The following is a 23,701-nucleotide window of genomic DNA, read 5'->3' on the forward strand; positions in this document are numbered from 1 at the left end:
TTTTTAGGGACAAGACATTCTTCTGAAAAGCAGTGTTCAATGTAAGGTTCAATGGTTAAGTGAAATGTCCTGTTGTTACCATATATTTACTATTTGAAGGCATTTTGTTAAATGAAAGTTCATCAAGTTAGCAAAACTCTTACAAGTAAAAACAAACTATGAAAAACTTACCTCATGCCATAAAGAGGTCTCAAGAAAGGAATTAAATTCCCAGTTTATTAAGGACTGAATTATAGTTAGCTGTTCTGTTGTAATCCTAGAACACTTCAAGCCACTGTTGTTTCTCCTTTGCTCAACATAATTCCAAGCAACAGTTCCTATGTGCCCTGAAGGTAAAGTCCTAACAATTGCTCTCGTTCCAGTATAAACTGATTTTTTAACCTCCTTATCATTTTTACAGAAACGTCTTATTAATAATGTGGAACGTTCTTTTTTATTTCTAAAAAAATCCTCCTCCATCTCTTCTTCACAGTTATCATTACAGTCTTCAAAATGGCTCAGAAAGGGCTTTGAAGGCATTCTTCCAGTAAAGTTATTTCCACAGAAGTTGTGACCAGAGCACGCCACTTTAACTTTTCGTGGTGTTCTTTCCAGACAGAAGTACTTATCCCTTAAAGCGTCGTCATACAACTGCTGCCCATTTTCATCCTCACAGTTGTTTGTCAACTCCACTAACGTGCAAGTGCAGGCCGCGGAACCAGTGGTGTTACTACCGCCAACACTTACTGGCTGCAAGCAGTCATCCAAAATGAAGCTGTTGTGTAAATTGCATAAAGCCTTTGATATATTCCTTTCACTAGCACAATGAAAGTGAAAAAAGGCTACTTTATCAGTATCATTGCTGTCATTCTTATTTATTGCTGTCTGGTTTCTTAAAGAAGGTCCATTCATTTTCAACTGAATTTCTGCAAGCATGGCTCTTTCCAGTGAAACAGGAATTCCAGTTTCTAGGCATGCCTCTCCCCCTGCTAATGTGCCACAAGATTTATACATCTGGCTACATGGGATATTGCTCTTGTAGTTTTTCTGTACAATGTTACAGTTAATGTTAAGAAATTCCACTGAATCAGGAATGGAGCTGTTTCTCTCCCAGAAGTTTTCATTACTATTGTCATCAGTCATTTGTTCATTTGCCAGAGTGAATATTTTGGGCACTGAGCCCCGAAGACTTTCTTGTTCCAGTCTGTGTAAGTATGAGAGAGCACGTGTGGTTTGCCTTCCTGGACTGGCAGTATGTCTTTTTATAACACTGGTGTCCAAAGCATTTTCAGTATTTTCGTCTCCAGCTGACTGAGCAGGTATCACTTTACCCTGTACCACAGAGACAAGAACAGAAGCTGTCATTTCCTCAGAGGTCATCTTGCCACAGTCTTTAGTTGCTGGATGTGTGTTGGGGAGGGGAGTGTCTAGCAATCCTCACACCACAATTTCAGTGTAGTAAAAGTTTCAGTGCTAAATAATCAAGAAACACATGGTAAAATACAAACTGACTACTTGTTCTTTTTGAATTCTGGAAAAAAAGTAACAAGTTGTTGTTTTAACTGTTGAACTACGAGGCTTTCCCAGTTGTGGATTACTGGCATGAAATGCAAACATTTTTAAAAACAGCTTCTTAATGTGATGTAGCTATTTGACTTGTCTCTTCCTAAAATCAATTCTTCTACCTTATGTTGCACATACATTGTTTCCTCAGGTTGCAGAAAAAGACCAAACACATAATCCATTCCAGAGATGCATCCCCCCGTGGGACATTCAAGAACTTGAGGTCTTCTGTAAAGAAAAAAAATATATTATATATGTATGTATTGAACAGAATCCATAGCACAAAATCCATCATCACAATTAATACAAAAAATTGCTTTTAGGTAAAGAGGAGAAACGCAAAACAACAGAATATAATTGTGCTGAGACCTACAAAATACACAAGTCTTACAGTCTCAATTTACAATTTGGCAAAAGTCCAGTCACATTTTACATGTTCAAAAAGCGGTATTCACATCACTATGGAAAGCTACATAACTGCAGAAAAATAATTTAGCTGAAACTGTAATACTGAAATTGAACATACAAGTGAATGTATATAAAGAGAAATAAGGAAATGTGCCTTATATAATCTCTCTGACTCATAGCCAGGATAATACAACAGAAATATATTAATTTTAAGCCTATTTTGTCTTTTAAAACTATTTTCCTGTTCAGAATTGAACCCTACCACAACTGCAACTGCTTTGGTGTTACATGGTTTCTGTTCTCAGTAACCTTTATAATGTTACCTTGCAATCATAAACAAAACACATTTTTTTTGCCATAAGTTTATCACTGAAAAAGACAAGCAGCAAGGCAAGAGACTAACCCATATTCGTTTAAAAAATAAATAATAAATAAAAATGAGGAAAAGTTAATAAAGTAATTTGATGTGTAAAACTAGTTTGATGCTCAAGTAACTATGATTGCTAACAATTTTGTTTTGACCTTAAATTGTCAACTTTTTTTTTGTTTGTTTGATTGATTATTGATTTATATCCTAAAGTAGTTTGGCACAAATGAAAAGATTGAACACACTTTAGTTAACATGATATTTACTATGCCATTTTCTTACACAAAGAAATGCAGCAGTGTCACTGAATGTATCAGCTTTCCTGATCCATCTCAGGAGAAAACAAAAACAAATTTACTGAAAAGTTACATTTAGCTATAAATTGATGACCTGAGGTTTGCTAGCCACTGAAGAGCATTTTCTTCCAGAAAGTCACTAGAGTTTATGCACGCACACACACAAAAAAAATGATATTTAAATTGAGACTTAAATTTTACTGGTTTAACAACAGAAGAGAGACCCAGGAGGATTATAAAGGAAAGTGATGCTGACAGAACAAAGAGCCACAAGTTTTACATTCTCCATGCATTACAAAACTCATGTGCATGCCAGAGCAGCCAGAGGATAAGAGATAGGAGACTCAGGTCCTGGACAAGAGAAAACTGTATTTTCTTGATCTTTTATTTTACTCCTAAGTCTCTTTGTTGTTATACGAAGTAACAGTTGTTATACGAAGTAACAGAAGAGGTACAAAACACATACATGTATTAGTTTTCAGTACTGATTTTTGAAGGATTTCCTTCATCTAATCAAAACATCTCAGTCTACTGATTCATCTTTCCTGTTTGCTGCAGAAAAATTCCAGACAATCCAATGAAAATACAAATAATTGAAGCATATTCATAAATGTACTCCCTGTAATATTGCTAAGCCATGAATAGATGTTAAAGGAATGGATTGTTACTGCAAAGAATATATAGTTTATCATGGTGGCTGCAGAATGAAATTCTTACAAAACATCACCACTCTACAGGGAAAACAAAACAACAACTTCATTACACAACTCCAACTACCCAATGAATTCAAGATCACAAAAACAGCCATATATGTTGACGTTTTTTACATCATTCTTTAACAGAAAAACTTAAAAAAAAAAAAAAAAAAAAAAAAAAAAAAACATATTGCTGACTTGCTTCTGTAAACAGAAGGCTGCTATAACCACGGGCCCATTTACAACCCAGAGACTGTCCACAAAGCTCGTTCAGAGGCCAGGACTGGTCTTCCACAGTGTTCCCAAAGATTTCCTTCAATTTTATTATCCCATTTCTCTTATATTAGAGACCCCACACATGACCCCTCCAAGCCGCTTCTCTCACATCTTTTCATCTCTAGAAACTTTGATTTCAACTCTTCCCCAGCACAGATTTTGTTGGTGACCCTTCTCCTTAGCTCCAGAGGCCATGTGCCTGCCTCTTCTATTCACCACCATCACTCTTCTTTAGGGCCCTCTTTGAAATATATTTCCTCAAGAACCATGTCTGCCTAAGAAGCTCCCTGCCTATGTCCAGCTGTTCCCATCCTCTAATGGCCACTGCAATATGATAGGGAACTGATCCAGCTCAAGAATTTTTTGTTCAAGTTACTTTACAGCTAGATCATTTTCCCAATCCAGGACACGTATGGTTGTATGAACATGTGTGTTACAACAGCATGAGGGGGGGAAGCAGGCAGCAAGGGAAAGGGAGAAAAAGGCTGCTTCAATCCGTTTATACACCTCTGCAATCTGCAAATGCAGTTTGTTGTTTCAGCTATGTCAATCTAGCAGCTGGCTACCACCAAAACTGGCAGATCCCCTTCTACCTTCACTCCTGGCCCTCCATCCCCATTTCCCCTCATCTCACACACCTAGACATCACAAATCCACCAGTTAAGTTGATTGAGCGAGCCAATTTGTCAGGAAAATCTTCTTTTCATCCAAATGAACTGACTTACCTCGTGGCCATGTGATCATTACCTCCTGAGGAAAGGAAATACTAGAAATGCTTGATAGGGACCACCCATCTCAGTAGTAGCTTCAGTTTAGATCTGAGGTCTAAATGTTTGCTATGCCTTCTAAACACACTCTGGAGATAAAATCACAGACTAAGAGAAGTTACCTAGTGTATCAGTATGCCCAAATCTCATACAATAGCATGTATAAAGTGTGATGTAGAGCCTCTGATCTATGGACAACTGCAAAAATATCTGGAGCTGCAGCTAGGCTGAACAGATGACAAGGGTTTCATGTGTCCCCCATTACTCTCTTCCCAGTCTCTGCTTTCCACTGTAATCAACAGAATTCAATTCACTGTGTCCAGCAAATTCCTTAAACTGTTGGAATTCGTTAAACTTGTTATGAAGCGTGTTAACAGTGCAATAAATGCTATCAAGTGTAAAACCCATAAGCTCAATCGATAAAATAGTATTTTGTAACTTTCTGTAAAATTGCAGAACTTTCACTCCCTGTGGCTTCCCGTACTCACATATCTGCGCATGCGTGGCCAAAGCCTAGATCCTTGTATAAAAGCTTCATACAAATGTGTGTGCAATTGCATATAAAATTATTCAAAACCATATCCTTCCTGTTGCACATTCAACTCAAAACATTGATCCACAGTGAAATCTGCATGTAAAAGCACTTGAACTAGATGATTAAACCTACCCTATACTCAGCACATGCTGACATTTTCTAAAGCCCCTAGATTAGCTGATGAAATCCATTAATAACTACACTGGTTCATTTTACAAGGCTTAAGTTATGTCAGAAATGTAATGTGCTCCTTTGACCAGTAAAGTAAAAATATAAGAAACTAGATCCAGCATTAGTGAATCATCCTGAATTCAGAGGTCAACCAACAAAGACAGGCAAATAATGAAAATAAACAATCTAGTGAACTTTCAATACAAACATTCACAAAATGTATTAAGTCTGAAAACATGTGACAAAACTGATTTGACTACTTTTTTCACTGCTGCATACACTTTAAGACAATGTTCAAGCCAGTTCTAGTTAGCATCAATAATAATAATAATGTTTAATAATTCCTTGTTCCTCAGCTATCTGGGATTATAGACGACAAAAAACTGGGTAAAAAAACTTCCAACATAATCTAAGATGAAGAAAATATAATAAACATAAAACTATAAAACTGTATTAATTTAGTACCAATTTAACCTTCAGTACATTACTCAGGCTAATTTCTCTTTGAAGTCCAGAGAAATGCTGTTTCAGAGAAGAAAACATTATGTCAAGTACTGTACTATTTAGTCTAAGTAAAGGCATCTAAATGATCAGAACGGTCACACAATGCGGTAAATTAGAGAGCCTTTTAACCCTGGGCTGTCAAGGGAAAGATGATTAGATAAACATTTGAGGATGCTGGCTGGACTGTGGGAAGAAGCAGCAACTGCCTCTTTACCCTGGCAAGCAGGGCTAAGGGTAAAGATGGGAATTATTTAGAGAAGTTGCATGTTGTCGGAGATGTTGAATGCAATTCAGTATGTAGGATGCTGTGGGAGATTTACAGGGAACTGGGTGAATGCCTGTCAGGGGCCAAAGGTGCAGAGAAAGAGGGGGACTGACAGACGAGATATGTGAGAATAAAAAGGCACACTGATGGTTTCCATGGGCAAACTGCTATTAGACTGGGCTGAAAAGTAATTCAAGACAGCTGAAGGGCATGTGGAAACTGCCTGAAAATCCCCCCTTCTTCCTAGTCTATGCTGGGATGCCTATCGCCATTTATCCAGCTTTAATCCTACAGGTTACATATACATGGTGACTATCAACACTAAATCGAGTTTCAGCACAGAAAACACAAACACAAATCAAATATTTACATTAATTAGTTCAAATTAATAACTATGGACACAGTGCCCATGGTATAAACCATCAATGAGTAAGAGATTATCGGGAAACAGCGAACTAGTGGAAGAATGTGGCAAAGGGTAAGTGGATACAAAACTTTAAATTATTATCTCAAGCCACCCCCAAAACTGTGTTTAAACAATATAATCTCAGTTTAAGCTCTTAAGAAAACAACTGATTCATGAGGTTATTAGTATACTACAACTATCCATCTGCAATAAAGGTAAATTTAATCATTTCCTTTTTTTTTTTTTTTAAGTAAGCTATAGCTTGTCCCAAAGTTCTTGAAGATAATAAGAAAACCACATTGATTAACACCGCTAATTTACCTTGTAGCATGCACATTAAAGTTTTTAACTATAGTGCCTTATCTCAGAAACAAGCAGAACAGACCAGTACAAGAACAGGGCACCAACATGTCATTATCAGTCTTCTAAACTTTTCCTCTGCCCAGGGAACCAAAGGCAACAGTAAAGAGGAAATAGCCAGACTCTTAAGAATCATTCAAGATGTGCACAAACCCTGTTTGAACAGTTGGAGGCAATTTATAACAACATTTTACTTGGCACAGAGCATCACACAGAACCTCAGATTTACCACCAGTGTCTGTGTTTCAACAACAACAAAAAAACTCAAAGAACTACAGTATTTGTAGATCCTGACAAATCAGAGGGTTTTTTTGTTGTTGTTGTTTTCCCCTAATTTCTAGAATACTAATCAAAACATAATCAAGTATTAGATGTCTCAAGCTTTGCAAATGGCTGCCAGGTGGTCAACTGCCTCATCATTCATCACTGCATCAGGCAGAATCTGAAGTCACTGAATACCAGCCCCAAACTTCATTTCTTTACTGTACATCTTCCTTTTCTGTATGAGAAGCACTGAGAGAACCCATGACTGAATTTATCTTACTGTCAGTGTCAGTTCTTTATTTCTTTCTAGATCTGATCTGCAATAACATATTTAAACAGTCTTTCTGTTCAGTGGTTACTTGCATTTCATGCTAAGTAACCTACTTTTTGAAAGCAATAACTTCACCATTGACACAACACAAGATGAAATGATAAAAGCCAGAAAAGGAATATAAATCCAGAAAACATAAGCCGAGGTGCAAGAGTTTGGCACACAATCTCAAGTATGATTATTTTCACAATACTATGAATGGTGTTTCTGTTAAAATACAAATGACAACAATGTCTTTCATTAAAACAGAAATAATAAATATGGGAAGAATGATTGTATATATTTCCTGCCATTTGCCAGTCACCTCTGTGGCCTCAAAATGCTAATTCAGAACAGAATAACTTGCATACAAGCATTATTGTTCTGAGAACTTATCAGATTCAAAATCTGCTGCTTTGAAATACTAACTGTTCACAACAATAAACAGTCAACAGGAACCTCAGACTGCACGCAAGTGTCATTTGTAAACATTTATACTCCCTCCTGTCAAGCTATCACTCTTCAAAGAATCATTATCAAACTCTTCCCGTGAACAGGAAGAGACTACCTTATTTGAAAGCCAGATGAGGTCCTGAATACTAAGGAGAATTAAGTAGGAGACCGATTGCAGGCTCTCACTTAAAACAAAAACAAACAAACAACAAAACAAACAACAAAACAAAATTCAGAAATGTACACCAGATGAAAGATTCTCATGCTCAGAACCTGTTCTCTTGCTAGCACCTCTTGGTACAATGACATTTTCACAGGTGCCACCTTAATCAAAGGACACTGTATGTCTAAGTCAGTTGCTTCAAGCCTTCAGAATTTAGTGCCTTGGCTAGCCAGCCACCAGCCCAGCCCTACAGCAGGCTGACCTTTTCAGACTTGTGGACAGGGCTGAGACATCACAGCATGCCATCCATACTCCATGCTCTGCTTGAAGCACCACCTATGCCTCCACTGGCACCTAAGCTTTGGCAGTGAAAGAAACAAGCACACAGGTAGGTTTGTTTAGCTGGACACTGCAAGAACAAGTACTAACCGTGAGGATCTACGAGCCTTGGCTCAGCAGTTTTTAAATGAGCAACACTCCAGGCTCAAGGCAAAGATATTTAGGAAATGGTTCTTAGCAGCACCATTATCTCTCATCCTCCCCTCTCCTGAAGAGAGCAGAGAGGTTAGCATCACAAGGCAAAAATCCTTGCCCCTCTAGCAGGAATCTCTAGTTCTGGCAATCCCTTTTCTTATCTAGTCCCAGTTAACAAGAAAGCATCACTGGTAGGTAGCCTTCCCATCTGAGCTCTTGTAATATTTCATTTCTACCCAATTGGACACCACGCTCTTTAGGGACATGAAGTGACACAGTGACAGATTTTGGAAAACTACGACTTCACATTGCTCAAGTCACCTTACTCAAGTTTTAGTATTACTCCAAGCCAGGTCACACAATGAGGAAAAAAGAACACCTCAGGTTCCTCATCTTGTTCCTCCTTCCTTGCTGCATTTTTTTTGTGTGAGCACTCGAGCATCCTCTCATTAACCCCTCTCACAGTCCTGCATGTATGCCACTAGCCATAATTGTATCCACGCTGGTGAGAACAGAACAAATCTGTAATAAAAATGTTTCTAACTACTCAAAGTCTGATGGTATGTTAGAGGCGCTTACATCACCAGAGTTTATCTTCTATAAATCCACACTAACACTTATATTATGCTATGCTACAGTAGTCCCATTAAAAGCCTTTACATGAGAAATAATATTATAGCTCAGCTGTCATAACTATAACAAAAGTCTATTAAAACTGGAATCTCAGTATGTGTTTCAAATAAAAATGAAAAGATAATCTGTAAGTGAAAAAAGTTCAGTCATTTGTCAGAACTATACATGTATACTTCAGTTAAAGAACAGCACAGAAAAATGTTTCAAATGGTAAAGACTAACGTTATTAAATTACTGTGCTAGTCTTGTCCTTTCTCAAAATTATTTTTTTTGTATACCATTCTTGACCTATTCATACCATTCATTCAAGAATCTTACTCTTTGCTCAAAAGAAAGAATTTTAAGAAAGTATCTGCCACCTCATCTGCATATTATTTTCATGTCTTATAGAGAGTGCAAGAGAAAAAAAGTTGTTTTGCTTAGAAAGTGATAGTTATGTGCTTGAGAAGTGTCACTTTCATCAGATCAATCATCCCTGAAAACACAGGAAATAATTTCCACACCACCACTACTGTTCTAACATTTCTACATTTTAAGCACAGTGACACTGTAAACACTGCTACTCAAATGCAGCAGACAATATTTGCTCAGCAAATCCATATTGCCTTTTTTTTTTTTTTTTTTTTTTGACCTACAATGGTTTTATCAACCACATCATTCCCTGGGAGAAAGCCCACCCTGACATCTGACTCATTCAAGCCATGAAGTAATCTCTAAGATGTTGGCTCCCGTTAGAATTAAAAGTGCAAGCAGCAAATTACCATGCAACTACAAATAATTTTAGTAGTATTCCAAAATGTTTACTATGTTAACATAAAAGGTCATTGCCCATATAATCATTTTTAAGTGATCATTTTAAATGAAATACTTTGATATGTAAAAGCTCTTGTAGTTATCATTGGAGCTCACATTATAGATACTAGTAATTCAATCTTATTCAATAAATATACAGAACAGAAATACATGTGTAGTGACAATTAGGTTTCTTTATAACATGCTGTCACACCTTCTAATATAAATGGAACCAGACATAAAGAAAACTGCATGTTCACAACAACTTCCATGTTCCTTAAATTCTGTATTTCTTTAACAGTTTAACCTCTGAAGGAGAGGCATCTGAAGACCAAGGTAACTTGTGTCCATATACAATTATAATACACTTAGGCAATCCTTTATTTGAGGCTCTTTAAAATAATTGCAATGAACGCCTGCATCCCTGCTGAATAAATGCAAGTTTATTGCTTTTCTTGGCTATCTTGCAGAGCCACTATGCAAGTTGTTCATTAAGTATTTCCTTCTGCTCGTGAGATTCCTCTTTAGAACCAAGGACTTATTTCTATGCACCTGGGTTTCATCCTTTCTTTGGGGAGAAAAAGATAACCTTCAGCATGTTTTCAACAAGTGCAGTCATCATAAAACAACTCACTCTTGGCTAGTACAGTCAAGCTCCTTGCTTCACGAATAGTGAGAATTTGGAATTCTAAATATGAAAATCACCTCCCTTGATAAGATGGGACTTTATCCCAAATCTTTAGTCTACTTCACAATAGAGTTATTTGGAATAAGAATGTGTGCCAAAAGCTAATTCTATATTTATCTAATGCAAACAATGCTTGTTCAAAGTTGGTTATATTTCTTAAAAGTTCTTGTACTTTCAGCTGAATAGATGGAAGGTGATTTTAACACAGTGAAGTTGTTGGCAAAATTAATGGATTTGATGTCCTTGTGGAGTAAGCAGTAACTAAAAACAACAGAACACAGCATTACATACCTTAGTTACTTCTAAAAGTAACATATTCTGGCTTTTCTCAGATTTTTCTCTAAGTTGAATAATTATGTCTAAGTAGACACCTGTTCAAACTGAAGCTTTTCTTACAACTGGGGTATTACTAAGGACTTGCTCCTATATGGACTCTCTGCTATCTTAGTGTGAACTCTCAGAGCAACTCCTTTGCAGCCAGAATGATTTATGGAACTTCTGTACTCGAATAACATTGACATGAAATATGTTGTCTTTAGCATCTTTTAGATTTGTACTTTTGTAATAAAACTGATTGCTACAGGCCAACTTCAAAAGTTGGCAGAAAAGGCATGAAGAGACACAGTGGGACTTTGTAAAGTCATTTAAAAAAAAAAAAAAAAAAGGCTAAAAATGCAGTCATGATTTGGAAAAGAACATTTCCTTCTCTGGAACACCCTATTTTATTTTGACATAAGCAGTAATATGTGCCAGAGACACTGCTAGTATCCAAACAACACTGCTTCATTAAAATCTGAAAATGCTACTAGGGAATGTTGTTGGTTTCTTCCCCTGAACTAGATATACATATCTAGTATGTTCTAATAGCCATATGCTTAAGTAATAAGATATTATGTTAAATGAATGTTACATATTTAGGCTCCAATTTATCAGTCAAGCAGAAAGATTATTTTAGATCCCTTTGACTGTGCATCCTTGTTGCTAATAAGTTACTTACTATTTAGCCCAAAAAGGTCCTAGAAGGCAAAAGGCATGTACATATGCCCCATAGATAGATCCAGCAAAGAAGGGAAAGCACAAGGAAGAAAACAGTGACACAGTCAGACAAGCCAAAGAACCCAACCACAGAAGTACTGGAAAAGATAAACCAGCAAATACATGCTGAAATGCTCAAGGTTATTTCGGCTGTAACGGTTAATGGGGATAAAACTAATGTTTTCTGTAACATATTTGGACGTGATAAGGACAAAACAGTGCTGCGACTAGCACAAAGCTTGTCATGCTAACCCAGGACAGGACAGCACAAATCTCTTTCAGAAGGAGCATCAGGGCCCTGTGCGCACCAAGTACTTAACTGCCACAACGGTCTCACCTGCAACTCCCGCCTGCCACCCCAGGTGCCCTTTGAGCTGAGGCTTGGCAGACTGAGCTGTGTCCTGGTAAATAGTGGGCAGTCATCTGCCACTTTCCACCTTCCGACCAGACTTGTCGGATTGACAGCAGGCCCGACTCCTCAGCCCGCACTGCCCTCAGCATCTGCTGACAGGGCCCCAGGCCCAGCTCAGCCTCCCACTGCCCTCGCCTGCAGCTCCTGGCTGGGGAGGTCTTTGACCCACTGCAAGATAGGATTGCAAGTGATAAGACGCTGTTGAGGAAATTTATGATGTAGTAACACAGAACAGCACACTGAATATGGACAGTTGTACGTCACCAGCAACAGGAAGGCCAAGAACGGTGGTGAGGTTATTCTGAAGTGCGCAATCAAACACTATCAGGCCAGTATCAGGTGGCAAACTAGAAGATAAGGAGCAGCACAAAGTCTTGTAATCAGGCTTCTCTTGTGCAAGATGGCAATAATGACTTAATCTAGCTAAGGAAAAAAACCTGTACACTAGACACCCAGGCTCACCTGGGGAACTGCTGGTTGGAGCAATCAATGACCTTGGCATGCAGCTGAGAGGGTTATGAAACAGTATCTGGAATGAAAAGAGATCCCTGAGGAGAGACAAGGCAGCAATGAAAACTAATGGTCAGTGTGATCTACAGTTTTCAAAACCAACAAACAAAGCAACAAAAAATCTGCTAAAACTAACAACAGTGCTTTGCCTACAACAAAAACATTGTATGTAATATTTCATAACAGTATAAAAACAAAATCATTTCAAAACAGTTTGTAATGCAACATGTATCAGCTGCATGCCATAACTTGTCAAACTCGTTGGAGATAAGTAGAAAAAGTGGTTTTAAATGATTACTCAAGGAGGTTATTACCTGCAGCACCACCTATACCAGTACTTCAGATTATCTGTTGGGCTTTCAACAGCTCTTTGTTTTCCTAACTAGTATCTCATGTATTTTTAAAATGAAAAACAGCTCCATATAACAACAATTTTAGTGTTTTTTGACTGCTGATAAAATTATTTGTCGTTTTACATCTCTCTTATAATTTAAAGTTTATTCACTATTTTATGTAGGTAGATTTATTTATTTGGATTGGATTATAGCAATAACTTAATCTCCCAGTCCCTTACTATGATGTAGTCTTCCTTCTATCTAGTCAATCTTTGGGTTTACCACCTTGAATGCAGATTTAAATCAAGATTTCAGAGATTATTCTTCAAATAAAGATTTCAAATTTCTTATCGATTTCATTGACAAAAATTAATCAAGAGACATTACACTACGAATTCTGCAAGTTAAATCTGCCTTACAGTTATTCAGTCAATCTGCTGAACTACAGCAGTCTCTGTACCCACTCATGGAGAAGGAAAATAACACAAACTTCAGCTTTGAACTTTCAGCTACACTACTGATACTTCTCTCTACCTTTCAACCAATTAGAGAGAGAGAGAGAGAGAGAGAGATTAGTTTATCCTTCTCTCTAAAGGAAAAGAAAAAAAAAAGTCTACAGATAGACCTGCAGAAATTTAGACCGCCTCTAGAAAGATGGAATTGAGCAATGACTTATCCCTACGAGATTAACTTTATGGAATTGATTAAAAAAGGCTACCTGTGAGCTACAGAATTAAAAACAAATCAACAAAGATAAAACAAAGTAACCCCCACAGAAGAGTTTCTTGAGAACACCAGCTGCAAAAATTATACATTTAAGAAAACAGTAGGCCAAAATAACTGGCAACAGCACCCCTGACAACACAAAAACTAAAACACTGGTTGTTTCAGTTAACATGGTGAAAGAAACAAAATGTATCAAACATTCAGTGCAGAGAATAAAAGGAAAATATTGTTCTTCTTCAACAAGTAGAATCTACTAATAGCTCTTTAAAAAATTAAAAAGCTAACATAGTTCAGTCTCCTTTAGAAACAATTAGAAAATGTAAGACATTCAAAACATTTAATGGTAACCCCTCAAAAGAACAGAATAAGGAAACACCACTTATCTAGGGTTTTCAAACTATGACACAAATCTGCATTATGGATGCCATTTCTTTCCTGTATGTCATTTGCTGGTTGTTGGGAAGCCAACAAGGAAGAAGCAAATCATACACAAGGAAAATAATACTATCTAGAAATCTAGAATAAAGTTCATGGATAACAGCAAATGAACTATGAAAAAAAAAAAACATATAAAACCAGCATAGGTAAATGCAGACTAACCTGTCCTTTGAGATTTCAAATCTTGTTCATTTGTTCTCTTAGGCACACTACTGCCACACCTCAGAACAGGCACCTGTTTTAAAATGGACTTCTGTTGCAAACTGTTTAGTACCTCCTTACACCTGCTTTTATTATTCCTGTCAACAGAGACCTTGTCACACACTGACCCCCTATATATTCAAAATATCTTTTTATTGACTTCCAAAGCTATTAGAAATACTTTCAATTTTAGCCCCTTTAAGAAAAAGAAAATCAGTAGAGTGAAATTTAATTTAGGCAAAGCAAGGTCTGTCTGCCTCCAGAACCAAAATCTACTGTGTATCTCTCTGAGTTTTTGACAAACTTAGAGCAGTTCCCAAGAGCAACCTGAGAACAGGCTAAATTAGAACCAGACCGCATGCTCCCCCCACAAAGGTCTTCGTGGATTCTGCATAGTTTTCTGGCTTTATTAACAGTTCATTAACACTGACTGACTTTAAGCATTGTAATGTAATTACAGAAACAGGAAATGAAGCAACACTAATAGTACTATAATGTTTCAACATATTTCTGTAAAACTTGAATACATGCATCTCATCACTTATTTTGCATGTGACTTCTCTGTGAAAAAGGCTTTTCACCAAAAAAAAATAAAATCACATAAGTCGAGAGGAAGAAGCCAGCAGTCAGGTGTACATTATTTATATAATTGTGTATGAAATTCAGGTTGTATGAAATTCAGGTGTACATAATTGCCTATAATTATGATGATTCATAGGCCAAAAAACATCTAAAAATGTGTTTCATCATTCACTCACCAGAAAAAAAAATTACATAGTAACTTCAACATATACTTCATCACAGTTCTGTTAAGAAGGGTACACAGAAGGTATCATATGATTCTATAATTAACCAATTTGTTTCTTGTGTGTAGTCCAAACAGCAGTTGCCTTTTTACTAAAATAAGTTTATACTTTTTAAGAGCCACTCTTTTGTGGCTCTGCAGCCACAAAACAATTAGAAAAAGTCTGAGATCAATTAACTGTTGGCATAACTGTTAACAGTGATAATCAGTGTGGCAGAAATAAAGTACTCTGAATTTGAGAGCTCAGACCAAATTTACAGAGTGGAAACAGAAATGAAAAGTAAATTCTGCAGCAGACTCACCCTTTAAACTGTATTTTGAACTCTTTGAAACAGGAACCAAACAAACAACAACAAAGTGTGGAAGCTTTATCCTGATGGTTTGCATGCTGCAGTTTCATGTCATGCATTTGCATGCATTAAGTTTTATGTCAGTTCATAGAATTAATAGATGCAAATCTCCGTATCAGTGCCTTAGTTACTTTCCAGAATGTAATTAACATAATTAACATATATGGACAGAACAGATTCAGATTTTCTGTCAGTTCTATTAGCAATAAATTCCAATAGTTATTATTACTGTACAGTTATTAAACTCAACATTGTGATTTTTAATGTCTTAAAAAAATGTTTGACAAAAATGAATTAAACCTTCTTAAAATGTACCAGTATATACTTAAAATGAGCCTAAACTTTACTGATAATTTCCTTTTTTCTTAATATTCTTACTTTACTGGATTGTCAGATATCTGAATAGTGAAAGTTTTAAAGCTCTGTATGGGAGAAGACCAGGCATTGAAATTGCCTACACCCAAATCCACAATAGTAGGGTACTAGATGATGACAACATCTGAGCTCTTTTAATTATACATTTGTGTGTACATCACATACTAAAAAATGAAGCAAAACTTAGTATAAAGAGTAGCAGAGTAAAGCAACATGCATAAAAACCATAATATTAGTGTAGAGAGGATTTTTGTTGATATGTTATGACTAACTGGAGAGGAAAAAGTACTGTCAAACCAGTAGTCAGAGGAGAAAGCACAGACTGAGCTCTACAAGTTCCCTGTACATGACAGCTGTTTTCCTGGGGGCTTTGGGCCACATCTCGCAAGCAAGATAATGATAAATTCTACCAAGATTAAGTCAGGGACTCAATGCGTGCAAATCCATATGAAGAAAGATCAGAGCTTCCCTTTTTCTTTGACAGAGGAAGGGCCCCAGATTCCTTGCTTTTCTGGCAAGAAGAGGGAACATGGCCAACTTTCTTTGCATTTGCTGGCCAAGAGCTGAGACACACTCTGTCTCAATTCAAACTCTAAAACCTTTACTGGGATGCATATGGTTGCTAACAGAATAGAGCTTTACTGTAAGCAAGATGGGTTATGTGGGAAAAACATGAGACTATCAGGAAGAGGCAATCAGCTTTTTGACTCAATGAAATTAATAATTTAAGTGCACATGAAATGTTTTTTAAAAAATCAGTAAACGTAAATTCAAGCAAGGAGAGTAAGGAAGGGTATGGGTTTTATCTATTTATTATTTTGATGTTTGTTTATTTATTTATTTTCTTTGGGGGCTTTCTGGTATCCACAATACTGTCCTTAAAGCTCAGGAAAACAGAAAAGCAGATAAAAGACTGAAAATAGCATTATAAGACAAAAGAAAAGTAATCAGAGCATCATGTCGTGTCAGCGGAAGGCACAGGAGTTTAAAGCAGAGAATGATTCATGTACAGATTAAAAACTTTATTGGTTGTCATAGTTCAAATGCTGTAATACCAAACAATTTTCCCTTGCACACACCTTCCTCAAGGTATTTTTTTTACTATTTTTACTAGGTATCCCCAACTCATAAATCAAACCCAAGCACCTTTCTATAAAGCACTCAATTGAGATGAAGTCCCGGGGTGCAAAACTGTTATACAGGATAATCCTGTGCTGCACCATTGTAACTGTCATACATTATTTTTTGTCCTCAGAATTTTTGGCCTCAAGAACAGACTTTATGTACCTCTCCAACTTGGAACAAGTGCCTATTAAGGATAAAAAAATTAATTAGCAACTTGCACAGCAGAATAAATGAATGTGAGACAAAACGAGTGGATGACACAAATATGGAAGAAGCTTTCAGCTAAGTGGAGAAGGTTGTTTTCAAATTTAAGGGAACGCATAAACTTGCCTCTTCTGGAGGGGTGGATGCAAAGACAGTCTGAAAATCCACTGCTGTCTGCACACCCTTCCATTCTTACTCCTGTCAGGTAACAAAACACCAAACAGATGTTATGATCTGGATCCTGAAAAAGAATTCAGGCAGCCATAGTAGTCCATTACTATATGGCCATTTGAAAGATGTTATTGCATATTTTAACGCTGACCTGTTTCATAGTCTTCTGTCCAGGGAACTGTTTATTTCTGCAAACCACTACTGAACCTGGCTTGCAAGTCTAAAATCACAGTTCAAATAGTGTAGAGAATTAAATTTCTAAATAGGCTTCACAGTACTGCTAATTCTTGCAGTCATGTACTCAGTTTTGGAAAATGCGCTGTTTTTTCTAGAAGCCACTAGTTGTACTATTATATAATTACTCAAACTATTACCTTTAAAAATATAATATTTAGTTATAAAAACAATAGGAAAATGGGAACAATAAGGGCTTTAAGAGAAAGAGTAAGGGTCCACATTTCTTATGAAATATTCTTATTTCTTTATTATGAAAACACACATTTTTCATAATAAAATCAGTTTGTTTATATACCCCTAGAATGGACTTGATTAAAGTGACTAAAAAAATGTGAAAATTAATTTTAAATGTAAATATGATTCATTTATTAGTATCACAAATTACCTATTATTTTTCTGATTCTACCAAAGAAATCTAAAATTTTAGTATTTTCTTATCTTGGAAAAGGAGGAAAGGTGCATTTACAGCCTAAATTCTTGCTGATTTCCAAGAAATTCCTATTGCTTCATATAAGTGAATCTTTAAAAAAAATAATATTTCATATTTTCTGCATCCACCTCAGTTGATTATACCTCCTGTTACACAGTTTTAAGAATTAAGGGATTTACAGTGCTGCACAAGCATAATCATGAGAAAAACACTTTTCAAAAAAATGTTCATAATTGAATGAGACAGAAATTCAGTTACAAATAAAACACTACCATAGCTCAGAATTCATTGGAACAAGAAGAATTTCAGCAGACCACTAAAAAATAATGCATTTAATAATTTTAAAGATTCATAAGTCCCTCTTACCTATACTAACATTTTAAAAGATAAATAATCTTTCTCCATAACAAATCCAAAATGTTTCCATAACTATACATAAGCAGTATCAAGTTTAATCTGCACAACTACATTGGTAGCTGACAATATTTGCTCAACACAAGCAGGAAAGAACATTATTAACTTGACACTGCTGCTGTATAGGAAAACTGACCACTAAATCTCAATTTTTAGTGAACGCAACAACATTCTGGTACTATGGACATATTTAACTTACATTTTATTTCAAGAAAGTTAGATAATAACAGAAACAATTGAGTCATGCACTTTGGGATTCAACTGTATTCCCAAACCAAGTTTAAACTCTAGATCTTCATCTACAAATGTTTTCTGGATAAGTACTAAGAAGGAAGTTTGGCTTAAGTAAAAAGCCCCTTCTCCTTCAATTTTTTTTTGTGTCTTTTTTTTTTTAATTAAAAAAGAACATTTTTGTTTCTGACTGCAAGTTGTTCCAGCCCTGTAGTTGAATCTCATGACACTCTCTGAAATCTGTTTTAATAGGGGACCAAAAGGCAATGGGATAACAAAAACTGTTTTTATATACATTGTATTTCAGCCAACATGGAATAAGTAACACAATAAAAAGAACAGCATCGAATATTATATAGCTTTATGCTAAGCTAGCATAATTTTCAATAGAGACAAGAAGAATCTATCCAGAAACACCTTGACAGACACAGCACAGACCCGAGGTTTACTCTTGCTTAAAAAAGAATTGGAAAAGTCATAACATTGACTTCATATGAAGTTAGGAACCCTTTCAACATTTCAGATATGAGGTAACACTATACATGCAGCTGTCATCTTTAAATGTAATTAATTAGTTGAACGGTAACATCTTAATGCAAACTATTCTATAATTTTAACTGAAACTGAGGCATATCCCATGAACTACATACCCAAAACACAGGAAGGATTGTGGGTTTCTATGACATAGTATAGCAGATTCCATGTTTTCAAAGTTATGGGAGGCAAAGTGATTTTAGATATGAGTCAGGAATATAAACAAAGCAGATTCAATGCTTAGGAAAGAAAAAGCTTTCTACTTTTCCTTTCACCATAAGATTCAATAATTCTGCTTTTTCAAAAACACTGCAGGCTTTCTGCAACACGGGAAAGGCATGGCTGAGCTGCTTTGCTGGATGTTGGCTCACTGAAAGGTCTTGTGCAGAGAACAGGAACAGCGCTGTCAAGCGACATGCTTGTTGGATGAGTAGACTTTGCAGTGTGTAAACACACAGACAACCTTCTACTAGATCTGACCCTTTCTCAAGAAGCAAGGCCCAGCTTCTGCAGGTGTCCAGTCTGCAGGAATGCAAGGGCATGCTCACTGAGGCAAGTAGGCATGCAGAAACACACCCTGAAAACAGAGACATTCCTCACTTCCGTTCACCAAAAGTCATGCTGAAGAAACTGACAGCAAGCAACCATTGAGTTTTCTCTTGTGGAAAGCAATCTGTAACCCCACATAACACAGCCTGAGGTAACAACTGGCAATACACTAACACCACATTGACATAACTGCAAAGCAAAAGTACCAAAGACAAAAGAATCGAAAGGTTCTTTTCCTCCCCCAGTATCAACCACGCCTGCTTAGCATCTGACTCTGGATAAAAGGATGCAAGATTTGGCACTACGGAGACGAAGGTGAAACTGGAAAGCATGCAGAAGGAGCAGAATTTGAAACTGGATGAGTTACTGGTGTGCAGGGAGCACCATGCAGTACTAGTAGAAGCACCTCCCAACAGCCCTATCTTACAAGAACAGATCATTCTGTAACAAACAAAGGTAAAACTAACACACAAGAACTGAAGCATTGAGTCGGCATATTGCATATTGATATCAAGACCATCCAAAGATTAGCGTCTTTAATTTGGATGATATTACTTGCCAGAATTGTCTTTCAGTGGCAGATGATGACATGGCTATAGCTACTTTCCCAATTCACCTTAGGAAAAAATAAAACATACAAAAGAAAAACCCTGTAATTGGCCTCACATACCTAAATCGCTCAGGCTAATGATACTGGGAATGTCTCTAAACAGGCAGCCATGAAGATTTTAGTTAAAGACACATATGAAGCCATCCTTTTTTATAAAATGTTTGTCTGTATTTCATTTCTGTGTCTGCTGAGTGAACACCACCACCAAAGTGGGATTTCTTGTTTATACTTTGCTAAATTGAAGCACAGAATAAGAGCAGATATATATGCAAATCACTTATAAAAGCAACATTTTCAGTGGTTATTAAGATGAAAATATTTCCAATATATGCAGCTCTGTTTGATTTTATGGTTCCCATTTCTGTTGTCTCTTCCATAAATGCACTATTATTAAAAAAAAAAAAAAAAGAAGAAGAATGGAAAAAAAAAAGAAAGAAAAGACAAGGTGCAATCACAACAAATCAAAGGTAATTATGTAAGATTCCCCCCTTTTTGTATGCCCACTTTGTTCTCTGGGGAAACATGCAAACAACAGACCATTCACAAAAGTAACAGCTATGCTGAAAAATGTCAAGGGCTCTAGACGAGTCACATTACGGAGTATTATTCATCTGAAAAATGCAAAGTATTGCAATATGAAAGATTTCAAGAAGCATTATCTGCCTGGTACTCTTTGACACCTTTGCCACTCAAGATGTTACAGAAAAGCAGCTCACAGCACAGCTAGAGTGAACATGAATTACAGAAACAAACAGGGAGACAGTCTCTTACAGTCTGGGATCTGTGCAGTTGCAGTCTTGGAGAGATATTCTTCTACTTTCACCACTTCCCATAAGCCTGTTGAACTAAAATGGGTGCAGACAGACTGAGCAGACTTGAAGTTTTCACAGGAAATACCTGCAGTTAGATCCTTTTCCCATAGCTTTCAAAGAAATAAAGAAGATCTTCACAGAACATCCAATATATTTGAAAAATATCAGAAGTGTGAATTTTAGTTACTTAAAGTTAGTAGTAATACCAATTCTTAGAAATCTCTGCCCACCGACAACATAATCAGATTATAGATACTTTTAAACATAAACTGAATAACTAACTATAATCTACATTTACACATTAGAAAAATGTGTTTGAAAAATGCTAAGAGTATGAGATGTTAAGAGTATGAAAACTACATAAAATTAGAACAAAAATAGAATATCCTCTTCAGAAGGCAATTCAGCCTGGATATTAAAACACTAGGTTTTGTTCTTCCTTTTCAATTTGGGAGGTAGCTGTAATTCAAAACAATCATAGCAATCCTGAGGGAATTTAAAAGAAGGCATTCACATCAAGGAAGTTCTGCAAGAGGAAATCTACAGGTTATTCTTTAATGCGAGTTGCTGGTAGTGGACAAAAGCAGTAGCTCCTCTGCTACATGACCCCTTTTTATCTTGCTGAATTCCAGAGGGAAACCAAATGCCATTAATACTGCTGAAAGATCCTTGCACTGCTACATGAAGAATTTCACCTAATCCAAGCAATAGAGTTTTGTATTTGGAATAAAGGAACGCATTATAAAAATGTTAGAACGAAGATGCAGTGTAACGAAAACCTCAAATACCAGAGATCGCTGCAGCAGCATTCTTGCTGTGTGCTGTAGCACAGATGCAGAAAAATACTGTGGGAGGAGAGGTCTCACATCAGTGCATTGTCTGAAACAACAGACAGCAAGGTCCTACGACACAAGGCAAGGTCAATGCAACTGGAGAGTCATCTGTTTAAGAAAACATACTATTATTAGATGCAAGTTATGCAGCACTTGTGCATACTAATGGAATAAAACCATTACCCCCCAAATAAATGTTTTTAAATGGTAGCTTTGCCTTTGTGCTCAATGTTTCCACTTTTTCTGTCTTATTCAAAAGATTTTAGTATGAACAACAACAAAAAAGAAAAATTCAGGTATTTTCAATATTCTTTTTTACTTATGAAGTGGTACAGCATTTGTAAAATCTAATAATATTCATTTTTTAAAATGAGCTGCTCCATTGAAAATGTTGTGCCAAATTAAGTATTGATTACCGATAGCAACTTAGAATGAAAAGGATCCCAGAGCTGACAGCCTACTTAAACTATTAAGATACACCTCAATGAAGATATACCTTCCTTCTATGAATGAAATATTACAGTAAATATATTGGTCTACAGAATACACTTCCCTTCACAAGACTGAAGCCTGTACCGTCTCCATACCCAGAAGTTATACTGGGAGGAATTTCAGATGTCAAAAGCACAGAAGGCAGCTCTCTGTCACGTCACATATTTCACAAGGTTTGGGTCTCTGCTACTTCAAACTGTTCACTGGAAGAGCCAGTATTACCTGAGGCTGCATCACTGGCAGTCTGTAAATTCAAGAAATGTAGTGGGATCTGAAAGAAGGATACATCTGGTGGAAAGAGCTTAAAGTTGAGCTCAGTACTTCTGGCTCTGACAGTTCACCCATTTTCGGTAACTGATGGCAAGCACGTGTAGCATTTGTTTGAACATGTTAGATGATTTATAAATGACTGGGCATTGAAGAAGGGAGTACCGTAGATGGCCTAGCTTAAAAACGGTGACATTAATTACGTCTTGCACAAAGATGTCAGCATGCCACTCCATCCCACGGAGAGTGGTCTGATATCCATGAGACCACCAAGGGACAGATTTTCATCCCACAGTGATGCATCTAAAAAATTAATTCCACTGTTTCAAGTAAGAACAAAATTCTGTACCTCAAGAATGGGGGCGGGGTGGAAACATATTAGAGCTCCCGATATAGGAAATGCAAGGGAAATGCCACTGCTGCCACTTTATCCTCAACTCTTAAACACAAATCCTTTTTTTTTTTTTTTTTTTTTTTTTTTTTTGTATTTTCTGTAAATTGAGAAAGCGTAGCTCAAGAAAATCTAACAGTGAAATATGACCAAAGTTTGGCAGGACCACGACTATTGAAACCCCACCCACAAGCAGATACATGTGTAGGTCCGCCAAGACAAATAAAGCAGAAGGCAGAGTAAGCGGCACGGCTCTCATATAACATGCACTCAACCACGCAGGCCCTCAAGTACACGTGCAGCAGCTTCTTCTAAAGGCAGCTCAAGAAGGGACCAAATTAACCTAAGGAAAAACATGGGTTTCGCTTTTTCATGCTAACTTTGTATAACGAAGCCATGATGACCAGCATTCTTTAAAAATTAATCAGACTGCCCATGAAAGGTACCAACACAACCTGATAGCCCTCATTGAAATGAAACGGCTGCAGTGTGAACAGGTGAGACACTAAGTGTGTCAATGCTGGAGCCACATGATTCACTCCAATGTTTGGGTTACTAGAATTCGCAAAAAGTACGTGGAAAAAAAAGTGAATTACTTTTAATAATACTATTGTCACTTATAAAGATCCAGGGCTCCCAGTCATGAACCAGTATCCATTTTGTGGTTGGTGCCATACAAACAGAAAACAAAATGACAATCCTTCCAAATTGCTGTCTTTAAGATTCTCTTCTTTTAAACCACCAAAGAACCACTTACATGCAGGTAAATTAAGCTGATTAAAACTGTTTTTTAAGCAATCTTTAATGAGAAATCCCTATGCAAACCATGGACATGGATTAATTAC

The 23,701-nt window shown here is 36.6% G+C and overlaps 1 protein-coding gene across 9 annotated transcripts in view; it reads right to left on the reverse strand.

The window, feature by feature from the left end:
• Positions 1-23,701, reverse strand: part of PLCE1 (phospholipase C epsilon 1) — a 155,021-nt gene that overhangs the window by 129,308 nt on the left and 2,012 nt on the right. For 4 of the 9 annotated variants that reach the window (XM_035330716.1, XM_035330722.1, XM_035330720.1 and 1 more), the window contains exons 2-4: positions 12,279-12,364; positions 12,081-12,163; positions 172-1,770 (exon numbers count right to left, since the gene is read on the reverse strand). In XM_035330716.1, coding sequence (XP_035186607.1) covers positions 172-1,359 — 1,188 coding nt within the window. In that variant the 5' untranslated portion in view covers positions 1,360-1,770; positions 12,081-12,163; positions 12,279-12,364. The remainder of the gene's footprint in view (positions 1-171; positions 1,771-12,080; positions 12,164-12,278; positions 12,365-23,701) is intronic. The other 5 variants (XM_035330718.1, XM_035330724.1, XM_035330719.1 and 2 more) reach the window with 5 other exon arrangements.

The sequence above is a fragment of the Oxyura jamaicensis genome, chromosome 6, assembly GCF_011077185.1.
Source record: "Oxyura jamaicensis isolate SHBP4307 breed ruddy duck chromosome 6, BPBGC_Ojam_1.0, whole genome shotgun sequence".
In the NCBI taxonomy this organism is placed as follows: Eukaryota; Metazoa; Chordata; class Aves; order Anseriformes; family Anatidae; genus Oxyura; species Oxyura jamaicensis.